The sequence below is a fragment of the Primulina huaijiensis genome, chromosome 14, assembly GCF_012295235.1.
Source record: "Primulina huaijiensis isolate GDHJ02 chromosome 14, ASM1229523v2, whole genome shotgun sequence".
NCBI classification, from domain to species: Eukaryota; Viridiplantae; Streptophyta; class Magnoliopsida; order Lamiales; family Gesneriaceae; genus Primulina; species Primulina huaijiensis.
Window position 1 is genome coordinate 422,842 of NC_133319.1, and position 13,143 is coordinate 435,984.

A 13,143-nucleotide genomic window follows, 5' to 3' on the forward strand; every position below is an offset into this window, starting at 1 on the left:
AATTTCGAATTGTTTTGCGTGTTTGCTTTAAAGAAAAAATAAAAGCAAAAGCGAAAGTTTTATGGGGCAAAAAAAAAAAAGAAAAAGAAAAAAAGTGAGTTTTTTATGTTGAGCTTGAAGATTTCACAATCACAAAAAGTCAGAACTGTGGGAAACTTAAAAAGGATAACTTGGAGTTAACAATGCAAAAGGCAAACTCCATCTTGCGTTAAATTATTCAATTTAAACCGTGCAAGCCACATTTTTTTAATTGGCTCCATTATTGATAGCATCTGGGACAAAGAGGTTAATGATAATATCTTTGAAACATGTCAGAGTTTTCCTCTCCCTTTGCATTTTTTTTTCCAAAAGTGTTGCCTGTTATTCCCTTTTTCTCTGCTTTCTGTATTTTATTATATGAATATGTAATCCGTTTACTTTCCAATTCTGAGACGATTTTTTTTTTCTTTTTTTGTTTGGGTTCTGCGACGATCTTTTGAAGCACAAGAAATGGCATTTATGTTTTGGTCACTGGTAATTTTGTCAATGTCTCATCAAGAAGACGCTATTTGTTCGTGAGATTAAATGAAATTATTTGCGTGTATATATATATACACATACACACGCGATGGAGATTAGTTATATGATCTCAAATTACCATCAGTGTGTATTATTTATATGTAATTTTATGAATGTAATAATTGTGCGTGTTTGTATAAAACCAGGCGTCCATCTCCTATTCTTCCACCTAAGTCTGTGTTTCTTCTTTTTCTCTGACACCCATCTTTTCTCTTTTTCTCTGTAAGAATCCCTCCCTCTCCTTCTACCCCTAGGGCTCTTTCAGATATTTATGTTATGTTTTGTGATATCTTCGACTTATCAAGATCGCATTTTTTCTTGTTTGGTAATTTGCGGGTCTTCAGAATCTAAGCTTGTGCATGCAAGAATATGCGAGTTCAGTAGAATATGTCATCTGGGTTTGACCAGAAATGCTGTTTTTCTGCTTCTTTTGATTGATTTTAGTAATTTGGGCCTTGATATTCATAATTGTATTATTATGATCGTAATCTTTGTTATTCAGTGTTCAGACGTTTACTTGCAGGATAGAAATGGTTTGTGCATATAAGGCTGCAAAAGTATAAATGAGTGATTATGTTGATGATCAGTGCATCTTCACTTTACTGGGCTTGTAATTAAAATTTTCACAGCTTTGGGATGTTTATGATCATAATGTTGTGCAACTGTAGTAGTTGATTTAATATCACTGACAATTCTTGATTGCTATCAGATAATGTGGGGCCAAAAATTTTAATTTTCTCCCTATGGCCAAATTAGTTGAGAATTCTCTCTTTGTTTTTGTTTCATTTGAACTGGAAGTGATCCCTTTCTTTTTTCTCTGTTTTGTGATTGTAGAATTGCATTTTACAATCCTTGTGAGAAAGCATGGCTTTTTCTGTGGATAACAAGAATGGTAGAGAGTTAAGAATTCATGAAAATGCGGTTGAGCTGAGCAACAATTTGGCAGAGTATATTGCAGAATTATCCGAGGCTTCTATAAAAGAGAGGGGAGTCTTTGCCATTGCTTTATCTGGTGGTTCGCTTGTTACCTTGATGGGGTATTTACGTGCTTTTCCGTCGCTTGTCCTTGTAACTTAATTACTTCATTTCGATGGACTACAAAACTTATTGTCATCCCACTTTTTGTAAAGCGTTTCTAACTGTTATTAGGGCCATGAGATCACAAGTTGCAAAATTCTCTCATATTTCATAAATATTGTTTTTGAGTGCCTACCAATATGCACATGTTCTTCCTGGTTATTAATTTTGGGTATATATTTTCCAGTCTTCGAGTAGAATTTTTGTGTGCGGAATATTTCTTGAGCTAAAAAGGTTATCGAAGAAGTAGTTTCTGGTATAATTAGTTGAAATTCGACTTCTTTTTGTTAGCAGAAAACTATGTGAAGCCCCTTACAACAAGACTGTTGATTGGGGAAAGTGGTATATTTTCTGGGCTGATGAGCGCGTGGTTGCCAAAAGCCATGTTGATAGCAATTATAAGCTTGCTAAGGATAGTCTTTTTTCCAAGGTATCATTCCTTGTGTTGTCTATCCACTCAGATTGGATGATGCATGATCTTTAGTTTCGCTTATGCGGGTATCAATTATCATTACCGTTTCTATTTTAATATCAAGCATTTTGGCATTTTTGTATTTTAAAAGTTATTTGAATCATTTAGTGAATGGTTCTAACTCCTGCATATAATTAATCTTTGGTTTAATACATGATAGTAATAACATACAGCCAAGTAGAAAACACACCATTATTGCCAAGACAAATTGTCATGTCATCAAAAATGGCATTTTTCTTCAATTGGCATCTCTGGATAAAGATGCACCTGCTTACTGACAGAATTTCATTAGTATTACAATAAAAGTCAGTTTCTTTGACGCATAAAAATTATTTTGGAATTGTATAACAAGTTAATTACGTATATGTCCCGAAGAAAATATTGCTTAGGAATAACCGTATGCAATTAAGCAACACAAAGGCTTTTTATTCTATAATAACCACGTAAAGGAAGATTCCCGTGATTCCAAAGTCATATATGTCAATAATTTATGTTTTATTTTGATATCGACCTTGTGGAATAAATTTGAACTTTTCAGGCATTTCTGGTTGTTTTTCCATCCTTGCTAAAGAGTGAGCTTAATTCTTTGGTATGAAATGATGTGAGGCAAGGCTGGTGTAAGGGTAGATCCAATGAGATACCATTAGTTTTAAAGGTAGACATTTTTTGTCTTTTTGATCACAAAATACATGGAATTCCTTGAAATAATCTTTATATGTACCCTTTACTAAAAGACAAATATTGTGTACTCACACAAGACTATGGTTAATATTTATAGGACTTGGCGCCTTGTAATTTTTATATATGCTTGTGAAGTATGGGAAGGATTCTGATACAAAATTCGTGGATGTGTAGTCTCCGTGTGGAAACCTTTGTAATGTTGTACAACAGAACCTAATAGCCTCTGGAGTTTGGACAAGCCAAAATGAGGATATGCCTCGGGAGAGAGCTCCAACTCCCTCTTTATGCAAGTCACTTCATATATGATTTTTAGTTTCACTTAGTTTTTGATAATGGCATAGGCTTTGATCAAATATGCAGCATTAATGGTTGCCTTTCCACTTTTACCAAATGCAGCATCTTGAACTTCTTTAAAAACTTCCCAAGTTCTACTTGTTGAACTTACACTTCCTTACCATGTCAGGTGCCTATTATCCACAGCCACATGCATTCCATCAACGACTCTGTGACAGCAGAACAAGCGGCGGAGGACTATGAATTTGTCATCAGACAGCTCGTTAGGACACGTGTGATCAATGTTTCTGAAGTTTTTGACTGTCCAAAATTCGACCTTGTCCTCCTGGGAATGGGACCTGATGGCAACATTGCATCATTATTTCCTAATCACGCTGCGCTACAAGAGAGAGAATTATGGGTGACTTTTATCACAGACTCCCCAAAGCCTCCACCTGAGAGAATCACTTTTACCTTGCCTGTTATAAATTCTGCCTCGAATGTTGCTGTGGTTGTTACAGGTGTTGGCAAAGCCGAAGCTGCACACTTGGCCATCGATAACATTGGCCCAGAATCTCCTGCGAGGATGGTTTCGCCAATCAATGGGAAGTTGGTGTGGTTTCTCGATATAGAAGCCGCTTCGAAACTCGAGGGTATAAAATTTTGAGAGTGGAGTTCAGTTTTTTACTTCTTGCAAAAGGCGAAAATGTATGTAGAATATGCATCTGAAAACTGTCAATATTCAACACCAACAAGGGTTTTCATTTTCTTTTGCCTCGTAGTTTCCCCTTTTTCTCGATGTCAAGATGGAAAAAAATTTAAGAGGATTTTTGTTTATAATTAGAATTGCTCTTGGAACTAATTTACTTTGTCCTCGCAGTTTCTCTTGTACCATTTGGAGAAACTGAAATAATTAAGGAATTCTTGTTAGTTGTTTTTACCCTTTCTTTTCATCACAAACTTTAGCCCTTAAAAGAATAAAAAACTTGAGATCAATCCAGAGCATTTCAGCAATAAATTTCAACCATTTCCGCCCACATCTCAACATTCCAAGTCCAACTCTATGTTTAATTTTGTCCTTAATGGTAATGACATGCAAGAATTCGAGCATCACCATCATCAAGTTGCAGGAACGGGCACTATGGTTCTGTATTCCCTTTCTGTTATAGATTTTATGCCATTCATATCCGGCTCCACATCATCCATGCCTTCTTTCGGGGGAAAGCCACGTGATCTACCCTGCAGCCATTGGTCTATTACACCGCAGCTAATGGCGTATCTGATTGTACGCTCCAAATACCCTTTATCACATATCAGATGTGGCTGAACTGTAAGCATCCTCAAGATACCTAATCCAGTATCAAATGGAGTTAGGACATACAGATTGAGATTTGAGAAACGTCAATTTTGAAGATCAAATTTCAGAAACAAAAGCATTTTTAGATCAACTCTGGGGACCTTTTGTGTTAGAAGTTTTTGTGGATGAGCCATCGATAATCACATGAAAATAGAATTCTATAACAAATGGAAAATATACAAGTAGGGAGATGATAAATGTGCACCAGATTTCCCAGCGAATGCTTGAAAAATATTAGCATCCAAAAAGGATTAAATTGAAAAAGATAAATCTTTGTCAGAAACCAATAGATTCATCAGAGTTTGCGGTAAGTACCGAATGTGAAGCATGCAAAAACTAACAATGATGTCCACAAGTGTTACTTGTCAAATGTCCCGCGAAGGATCTGATGACTCAAATGGTTAAAGGGGCCTTATCGAACCTTACCTGCAGCAATACCATCTCCTGATGCAGACATGTCAGCAGTAAAAGGAGTAAGAGGTGCATCCTCCATTCCACGAACTTCACCATTGTGCTCCTTAGTGTAGTAATGAATCTTCGAAGTTCCATTTGTCACAAATAAGACCTTCAGATTTTCATGCCAGAGCTGATTAACCACTTCAGGTGGATAGTGAGTAAATTTAGATCTATCATTGTCTTTTGTGTCGAATTTCTCTGTCGGTGTTATTCCACAAAGAAATTCTAATTCTTGCTTTGTGACCTCAATAACATTGGCAAGATTCCAAGCCTTCTGTATGAATATTTTAGTTTCTTCACTAGAATGCCAAAGTGGCAATGGAAGGTTGAGATCGTAAAAGATAACACTTCCCAGCTTTTTTGAGATCTTAATAGCTTGAAATGCCGTTGATCTCATGTTTCTATTGAGGAGACTAAATGTGTTGAAGTAAAACATTTTTGCCTGGAAAACTATTGCTCGTCAACAAATGCAAAAAGTATAATATCCAAATAAGAAAGAGAGAAAGAGCACACAATACACGATAGGATCAGCATTCCGAAATGAACCACATTTACAAAACAGTCAAGAGGGCTAAAACACCATCAATATCTCTTAGTTTATATGCTAATAATAATAATAAGTATGGTGATAAAAATTTCCTAAAACTAAATCACGGCAAAATCATACCAAAGATGAGTCACATTTTTATTTCTAATGTGCAACATCATGCATAAGTCATAAAAACAAAATAAAGAACATACGAACTGGATAATATATGTAAATTTGAAAACATTAAACATTTTGAAGTTTGACATTTGTCAAAAAAATTATTCAAATGCATGACCACTCAGATGAATCAGTAATCATTATGCAAAAAATTCCATTTACAGCCAAGGTAACTGACCTCTTTCAACACATCAATATTGATCTCAGATTTTATCAAACAATCTTCGGCACATGATTTTGTACTAGTCATTCTCAATCCACCCCTCTTACCGATTTTCATTTGTGATATAGCTGTTGATCTTTTACCATCAATGCGTACCGATCTGGTCTGGACCTTGTTGATATTCATAAAATACAGCAACGATTGACCATAGGCATCATCACCGAGTTTACCCATGAAAGCAACTTTTCCTCCCAAACTCGCAAGCGCCACCGCAACATTACTTGTACATCCTCCCGAAGCACGAACAAATTTCTCTGGCGCCCACATGGCATCCTTTCTTCGCTCATGTATTTCATAGTCTATGAGCCGGTTGGCTCGTCTTCCCGATGGCACAAAAGCATGTTGTGCTGCACCAAAGCAGCAAACAAGGGGTGGCCAGCCATAAGTATAGCTAATATCCTCTCCATCGTCTAAGTTAACATCAAGTTCCTCTTCACTATCATCCAAACTGACATCAAATATACTTGCCTCGCTATCACTAAATTCTGTCTCCTTGATTTGGCTCTCTTCCAGAGGAGCACTTTTCTTAGTTCTCCTCCTCCTCGTGACCTTTTCAGTTGTTTCTTCCTCGGGGATCCCAAACGCCAAAGGAGCTGCAGATAACAAAGTAGACAAGTTTCTTTTCAACTTTCAAACCACAAGTAAAAGAGAATAGAATAAATGACTTCAAATTACATAACATTTTTCTATGATTTAATACAAAGACTGCACCTTTTTTCCGAGTTCTAGTTCGGGTTTTTTTTGAGTTCTCATTTAAGCCTGACGTAGCTACAATCTCCCCATCACTCACACCACCATTGGCAACTGAACTTTCATCTGGACTGTCAGTTGCTGCTTTTCCCATGGTTCTTGGAGAGGATCGTTTAGTTGTTCGGCTACTCTTTTTCTGCTTGATTCCCTCTTCTCCATTTGAGACCTCCTGACCGTACGAGTCAATTTTTTCACTCCTCGAGACTGCTCTTAGTACTTTGTCATTTACTTGATAATGCTGAGGTTGCACTAAGTTCATATAAGGAAAAGCATTCCAATTTGTGTGCCATTTGTATATTCTGCATAATTAAAAGAAAATAATTATATCGATACTCCTTATTTCTTCCTTCTTGTCCCCCAAATTTACGGATCAAAGTTGTTTCCATCTCAGTTCCGAGGAAAACGAAATGTGGCGAACAAAGGCAACTGCACTACCTCGAGGGAAAAAGCCAAATTATGTATAATTTAGCTGAAAATCAGGGCTTCAAACACACATTGAAAAAATTTTAGCTACAAATATGAATGCCAACTACAAATTAATCACATGAAAAGTTATACTGATCGTATTATGCGTATGGAAAAATCATGAAGATAGAGCTAACATATGGGTTTAAATCTTTCAAAAAAATCAAAACAAATGAAGAAAGAGAACCTGGGCATAAATGAAAATTGCGTAAAGGGCGCTGAAGCCATTGATAGGATATAATATATCCAGAACCCACAAAATTCTCTAGTTGGGGTTTAAGAGTGGAGTACAGAAATGAACTAGATAAAGTTTCAATTTTTTCCCATGGGTTAAATACACGTCGGTCCCTTAACTTCAAGATATTCACTTTTTATTTGTTGACTCAATAATTTGCACTTTTATATAGGTTTGTGTTGTGAAAAAGTAAAAATTTACGATAAAAAGTAAAAATCTCAAACTCTTAAAATTATCACACTACACACTTTATAATATTTTTCTCTCAAATCAATTGTGATTTTCTTCACAAATGAGAGATCTATTTATAGAAAATTTTTACAAATTATCCAAAAATAAAATACATCATTACCTACATCATCACACACTAATTTTCAATATTCAACACCTAATTTTCAACATTCACATTTTAAACACAAATATTTTTCACATTTTTAAATAATTTTTCAACACTCCCCCTTGTGATGATGATCATAATGATTGTATACATTACGTGTTTTTATACTGCATCTTTAAAAACATTAATAAGAAAAACCCATTGGGATAAAAACCATAGTAAGGGAAAAAGAGTGCAGTCACGTAAACTCCCCCTCATGTTGACACGAACAATTCTTCACAAATTTCGTAGATTGCGCATCGCAATATTATATATGTGTTTTCTGAATATTGTCGTAGGAAGTGCCTTTGTGAAGAGATCTGATGAGTTTTCACTTGATTGAATGTGACGAACATCAATACATTTATTCTTCTCAAGCTCCTTGGTGAATGCGAAGAACTTAGGAGGAATATGTTTAGTTCTGTCGCTTTTTATGTATCCTTCTTTCATTTGAGCAACGCATGAAGCATTATCTTCATATAGTATCACAAGCTTCTCGTCGAATGATAATCCGCATGAGATTTGGATATGTTGAGTCATTGATTTTAACCACACACATTCACGGCTTGCTTCATGTAGTGCAATAATCTCGGCATGATTTGATGAAGTTGTTACAAGTGTTTATTTCTGTGAACCCCAAGAAATTGCAGTGCCTCCACGAGTAAATACATATCCAGTTTGGGAACATGCCTTGTGTGGATCAGATAAGTATCCAGCATCGGCATAACCAATTATACTTGGATTAGCATCTTTTGAATACAAAAGTCCCAAGTCTGTCGTTCCTAGTAGATAACGGAATATATGTTTAATTCCGTTCCAATGTCTCTTTGTTGGATATGTGCTAAATCTTGCCAATAAAGTTACGGAAAAAGATATATCAGGCCTTATACAATTTGTAAGATACATAAGGGCACCGATAGCACTTAGATATGGTACTTTTGGACCAAAAATATCTTCATCATCTTCACATGGACGGAATGGATCCTTTTCTATGTTTAATGATCTAACAACCATTGGAGTACTTAAAGGATTTGATTAGTCCATATTAAAACGTTTAAGGATCTTTTCTGTATAATTTGTCTGGTGAACAAATATTCCACATTCTTTTTGTTCAATTTGTAAACCCAGACAATACTTGGTTTTTCCAAGATCCTTCATTTCAAATTCTTCTTTCAAGTATGACACAACTTCTTGAATTTCCTTATTCGTTCCAATGATGTTTAAATCATCAACATATACAGCAATAATTACGCATCCGGATGTTGTTTTCTTAATGAAAACACAAGGGCATATTGAATTATTTACATATCCCTTTTTCATCAAGTGATCACTTAGCCTATTATACCACATTCTGCCGGATTGCTTCAACCCATATAATGATCTTAGTAATTTCACAGAATAACATTCTCTGGGTTTTGAACTTTGTGCTTCAGGCATCTTAAATCCTTCAGGGATTTTCATATATATATTACTATCAAGTGATCCATATAAGTAGGCTGTAACAACATCCATAAGACGCATTTCTAAATTTTCAGATACTGCCAAGCTAATCAAATACCGAAACGTAATTGCATCCATCACAGGAGAATACGTTTCTTCATAATCAATTCCAGGCCTTTGAGAAAAACCTTGTGCAACAAGTCGAGCTTTATATCTTACTATTTCATTTTTCTCATTTCGCTTTCGAATAAAAACCCATTTGTATCCAACAGGTTTTACACCTTCAGGTGTAAGGACTATAGGTCCAAAAACATTACGTTTATTTAGCGAATCCAATTCAACCTGGATGGCATCTTTCCATTTTATCCAATCCTGCCGATTTTTACATTCACCAAAAGATTTTGGTTCATGATCTTCATTATCATTTATGATGTCGATTGCCACATTATAAGAAAATATATCATCAATTTCTTCTATATCTTTTCGGTTCCATATTTTTCCAGTATTAATATAATTGATAGAGATTTCATGATTCTCGTCAGTTTGTGGTTCTGACAAAACATTTTCATCATCATGTGTTTCTTCAGGAACATCATTCTCTATTTTGTGATCATTATGTGTTTCTTCAGGAACATCATTCTCTATTTTGTGATCATTGTGTTTCTCTATGAATTTTCTTTTTCGAGGATTTTTATCCTTGGAACCAACTGGCCTTCCACGCTTCAGGCGTTTAATGACATCATGACTATCTTCAATTTGTTTCTTCGGAATTTCAATTCGAGCAGGGGCATTTGCAGCATGTATATATGATTTAGTTACCCCTTTTGTGTCTGCAAATGCATCTGGTATTTGATTTGCTATTCTTTGCAAGTGCACAATTTGCTGTACATCTTTTTCACATTGTTTTGTTCTTGGATCCAGATGTAACAATGATGATACATACCATGTAATTTCTTTTTCGGTATGTTTCTGTTCTCCCCCTAACATTGGGAAGATTTCCTCATTAAAATGACAATCAGCAAAACGTGCTGTGAACACGTCGCCTGTCTGTGGTTCAAGATATCGAATGATCGATGGACTATCATAACCAATATAAATTCCAATCTTTCTTTGAGGTCCCATTTTCTTTCGTTGAGGTGGTGCAATAGGCACATACACCATACATCCAAAAATTCTCAGATGAGAAATGTCTGGTTCTTTACCAAATGCAAGCTGCAATGGGGAGTATTTATGATATGCACTTGGTCTGATGCGAATTAATGAAGCAGCATGTAAAATTGCATGTCCCCATATAGAAATAGGGAGCTTTGTTTTCATAATCATTGGTCTAGCAATCATTTGCAGACGTTTAATCAATGATTCAGCCAATCCATTTTGAGTATGTACATGAGCAACAGGATGCTCAACAATGATTCCCATAGACATACAATAATCATTGAAAGTCTGGGAAGTAAATTCACCAGCATTATCAAGTCTAATTTTCTTGATTGTATAATCGGGAAATTGATTCCTCAATTTTATTATTTGAGCAAGTAATCTTGCAAATGCAACATTTCGAGTTGACAATAAACATACATGTGACCATCTGCTGGAGGCATCAATCAATACCATAAAGTATCTGAATGGTCCACATGGTGGATGGATTGGTCCACAAATATCACCCTGAATACGTTCAAGAAACATTGGTGATTCAGTTTGGATTTTGGCTGGTGATGGTCTTATAATAAGTTTTCCAAGAGAACATGCTTTACATTGAAACTTATTATTCTGAAAGATCTTCTGGTCTTTCAATGGATGACCATGTGTATTTTCTATAATTCTTCGCATCATTGTTGAACCAGGATGTCCTAATCGATCATGCCAATTGGTTAATATTGAAGAATTATCAATTACCATGTTTGATTCAATGGGACGTATATGTGTATAATGCAATCCAGTAGGGAGCATTGGTAGTTTTTCAATCACATATTTCTTTCCTGATTTATATGTGGTAAGACACATATATTTCTCATTCCCTTCATTCATTGTTTGAGTATCATACCCATGGGAATATATATCATTAAAACTCAACAAATTTCTTTTCGATTGTGGTGAATATAAAGCATCATTGATCAAAAATTTTGTACCATTAGGTAACAAAAATTGTGCTTTACCCCAACTTTTAATCAAGTCTACAGGACCTGATATTGTATTCACCATTGTTTTTGTTGGTTTTAGTTCCAAGAAATATCTTTTATCTCGGAGGATAGTGTGCGTTGTACCACTATCAGGTATGCAAACTTCAGCTTGGTTCGTAGCATTTTCCATATTTGAACTTCAAAAAAATATGCAATGAAATAAAATTATTGACAATAAAATACAATACAATATAACACACTATAAAACATTATCATACGAATACATAAAAAATAAAATATTTTACATATTTATTCCACCATCAAATTGATCATTATCTGAGAAATCAATCAGAAAATCTCCAGCATCAAAATGAGTTGAACCACTCAAAGGTTCACTGTGTTCAGTAAAGTTGGTCTCCTTTTCTTTCCCCTTTATTGATTCTTTATAAAGTTTACAAAGGTGCTCAGGGGCTCGACAAATACGGGACCAATGTCCTGGAGTACCACATCTGAAACAAGAACTTTCAAATCTTTTTGAGTGATTCTCATTAACACTCATATTCTCTTGATGCCTTTTCGGTGGGTGGTTTGGGACGTTCTTTTGAGATGAGTTATAGAAATAACTATCTCGATTATTTTCAAAACCACGGCCGCGTCCACGACCACGACCACTTCCACGTCCACGTCCACGTCCACGACCACGACCACGACCTCGATTTTGTCCTCGACCAAAATCTTGTCTGTAACTTTGATTTTGGTTTCCAGGTTTAAATTCATTTTTGCTTACAGCATTTACTTCTGGAAATGCTGTTGATCCAGTGGGTCGGGACTGATGATTTCTCATTAATAGCTCGTTGTTCTTTTCCGCCACAAGAAGACAGGCGATGAGTTCAGAATATCTCGCAAATCCACGCACTCTATATTGTTGCTGTAGTGTTATATTTGATGCGTGAAACGTGGAAAATGTTTTTTCAAGCATTTCCGATTCTGTAACCTCATGTCCACAAAATTTTAACTGCGAGATTATTCTATACATCGCTGAATTGTAATCACTGACTTTTTTAAAGTCTTGGAATCTTAACATATTCCATTCATCACGGGCGGTCGGAAGTATAACTTCCCTTATATGTTCAAATCTCTCTTTTAATCCTTTCCACAGAGCCATGGGATCTTTTTCGATGAGATATTCACATTTTAAACCTTCATCAAGGTGTCGTCGTAAAAATATTATAGCTTTTGCTTTTTCTTGTGATGAAGATATACCATTTTCTTTAATGGTCTCGCTTAGACCCAATGACTCAAGATGCATTTCTACATCAAGAGTCCATGGCATATAGTTTTTCCCAGTAATATCAAGAGCGATGAATTCGAGCTTTGCCAAGTTTGCCATGGTGGTACTAAAAATTACGATGCATTTTATTAGTTAATGAATATTGCAATACAAAGTAATGGATAAACAACAAGTACAAGTATTCGTAAAAATAAAGAAAACACACGAGGAGGATATTCTCCGATAAATACAAGACTGGTGAGTATGATAACCAAAATAATTAAAAATAACCTCGTGAAAGCCATCTTCTTTTTTTCTTCGAAAATTTGATGAAGAATAATTTTTAGAGAAGAAGAGAAAGTTGGAGTGATTGAATGTATTTGTGAGATTGTATTTATAGAGCAAAAACTAGCCGTTTTGTTACCGTTTATTACCGTTGGTGTATAAGAAAATAAATGTATGTATTTGTATAATTTTATGGTAATAATATGGTGTATATAATATTAGTCATATTTAAATAATTATGTATATCATATCACATTATTATAATTAGGTGTCATAAGTTATTTTGTTTAAAAACCTTATAGGCTTTTATACTTGTCGTATCCCTTACCGGGAGTGTGGGATGTCGTCTTAACATCCTCCCAGGATTTATAACAAGTTTTTGAAAAAATTATTTTTATTATT

At 35.2% G+C, this 13,143-nt stretch overlaps 2 protein-coding genes across 12 annotated transcripts; one reads left to right on the forward strand and one right to left on the reverse strand.

Moving 5' to 3' along the window:
- Positions 1-153: 153 nt before the first annotated feature.
- On the forward strand, positions 154-3,833 carry LOC140956618 (probable 6-phosphogluconolactonase 2). Of its 10 annotated transcripts, none has more exons than XM_073413434.1 (4): positions 154-285; positions 1,393-1,595; positions 1,927-2,065; positions 3,252-3,833. In XM_073413434.1, exons 2-4 carry the CDS (start codon positions 1,423-1,425, stop codon positions 3,726-3,728), a joined length of 789 nt encoding a protein of 262 aa, XP_073269535.1. In that variant the 5' UTR covers positions 154-285; positions 1,393-1,422; the 3' UTR covers positions 3,729-3,833. The 10 variants fall into 10 exon arrangements, with proteins under 10 accessions (XP_073269535.1, XP_073269536.1, XP_073269534.1 ...); XM_073413435.1 differs by having other exon boundaries at positions 189-310; XM_073413433.1 differs by lacking the exon at positions 154-285 and adding an exon at positions 317-513.
- Positions 3,834-4,030: 197 nt separating this feature from the next.
- Positions 4,031-7,344, reverse strand: LOC140956617 (fructokinase-like 2, chloroplastic). Of its 2 annotated transcripts, none has more exons than XM_073413429.1 (5): positions 7,206-7,344; positions 6,515-6,852; positions 5,759-6,396; positions 4,845-4,983; positions 4,031-4,410 (listed from the first exon to the last, which is right to left on the reverse strand). In XM_073413429.1, the coding sequence occupies exons 1-5, from the start codon at positions 7,244-7,246 to the stop codon at positions 4,181-4,183; spliced, it is 1,386 nt and encodes a 461-aa protein (XP_073269530.1). In that variant the 5' UTR covers positions 7,247-7,344; the 3' UTR covers positions 4,031-4,180. The 2 variants fall into 2 exon arrangements, with proteins under 2 accessions (XP_073269530.1, XP_073269529.1); XM_073413428.1 differs by having other exon boundaries at positions 4,845-5,316.
- Between the last annotated feature and the right edge of the window lie 5,799 nt (positions 7,345-13,143).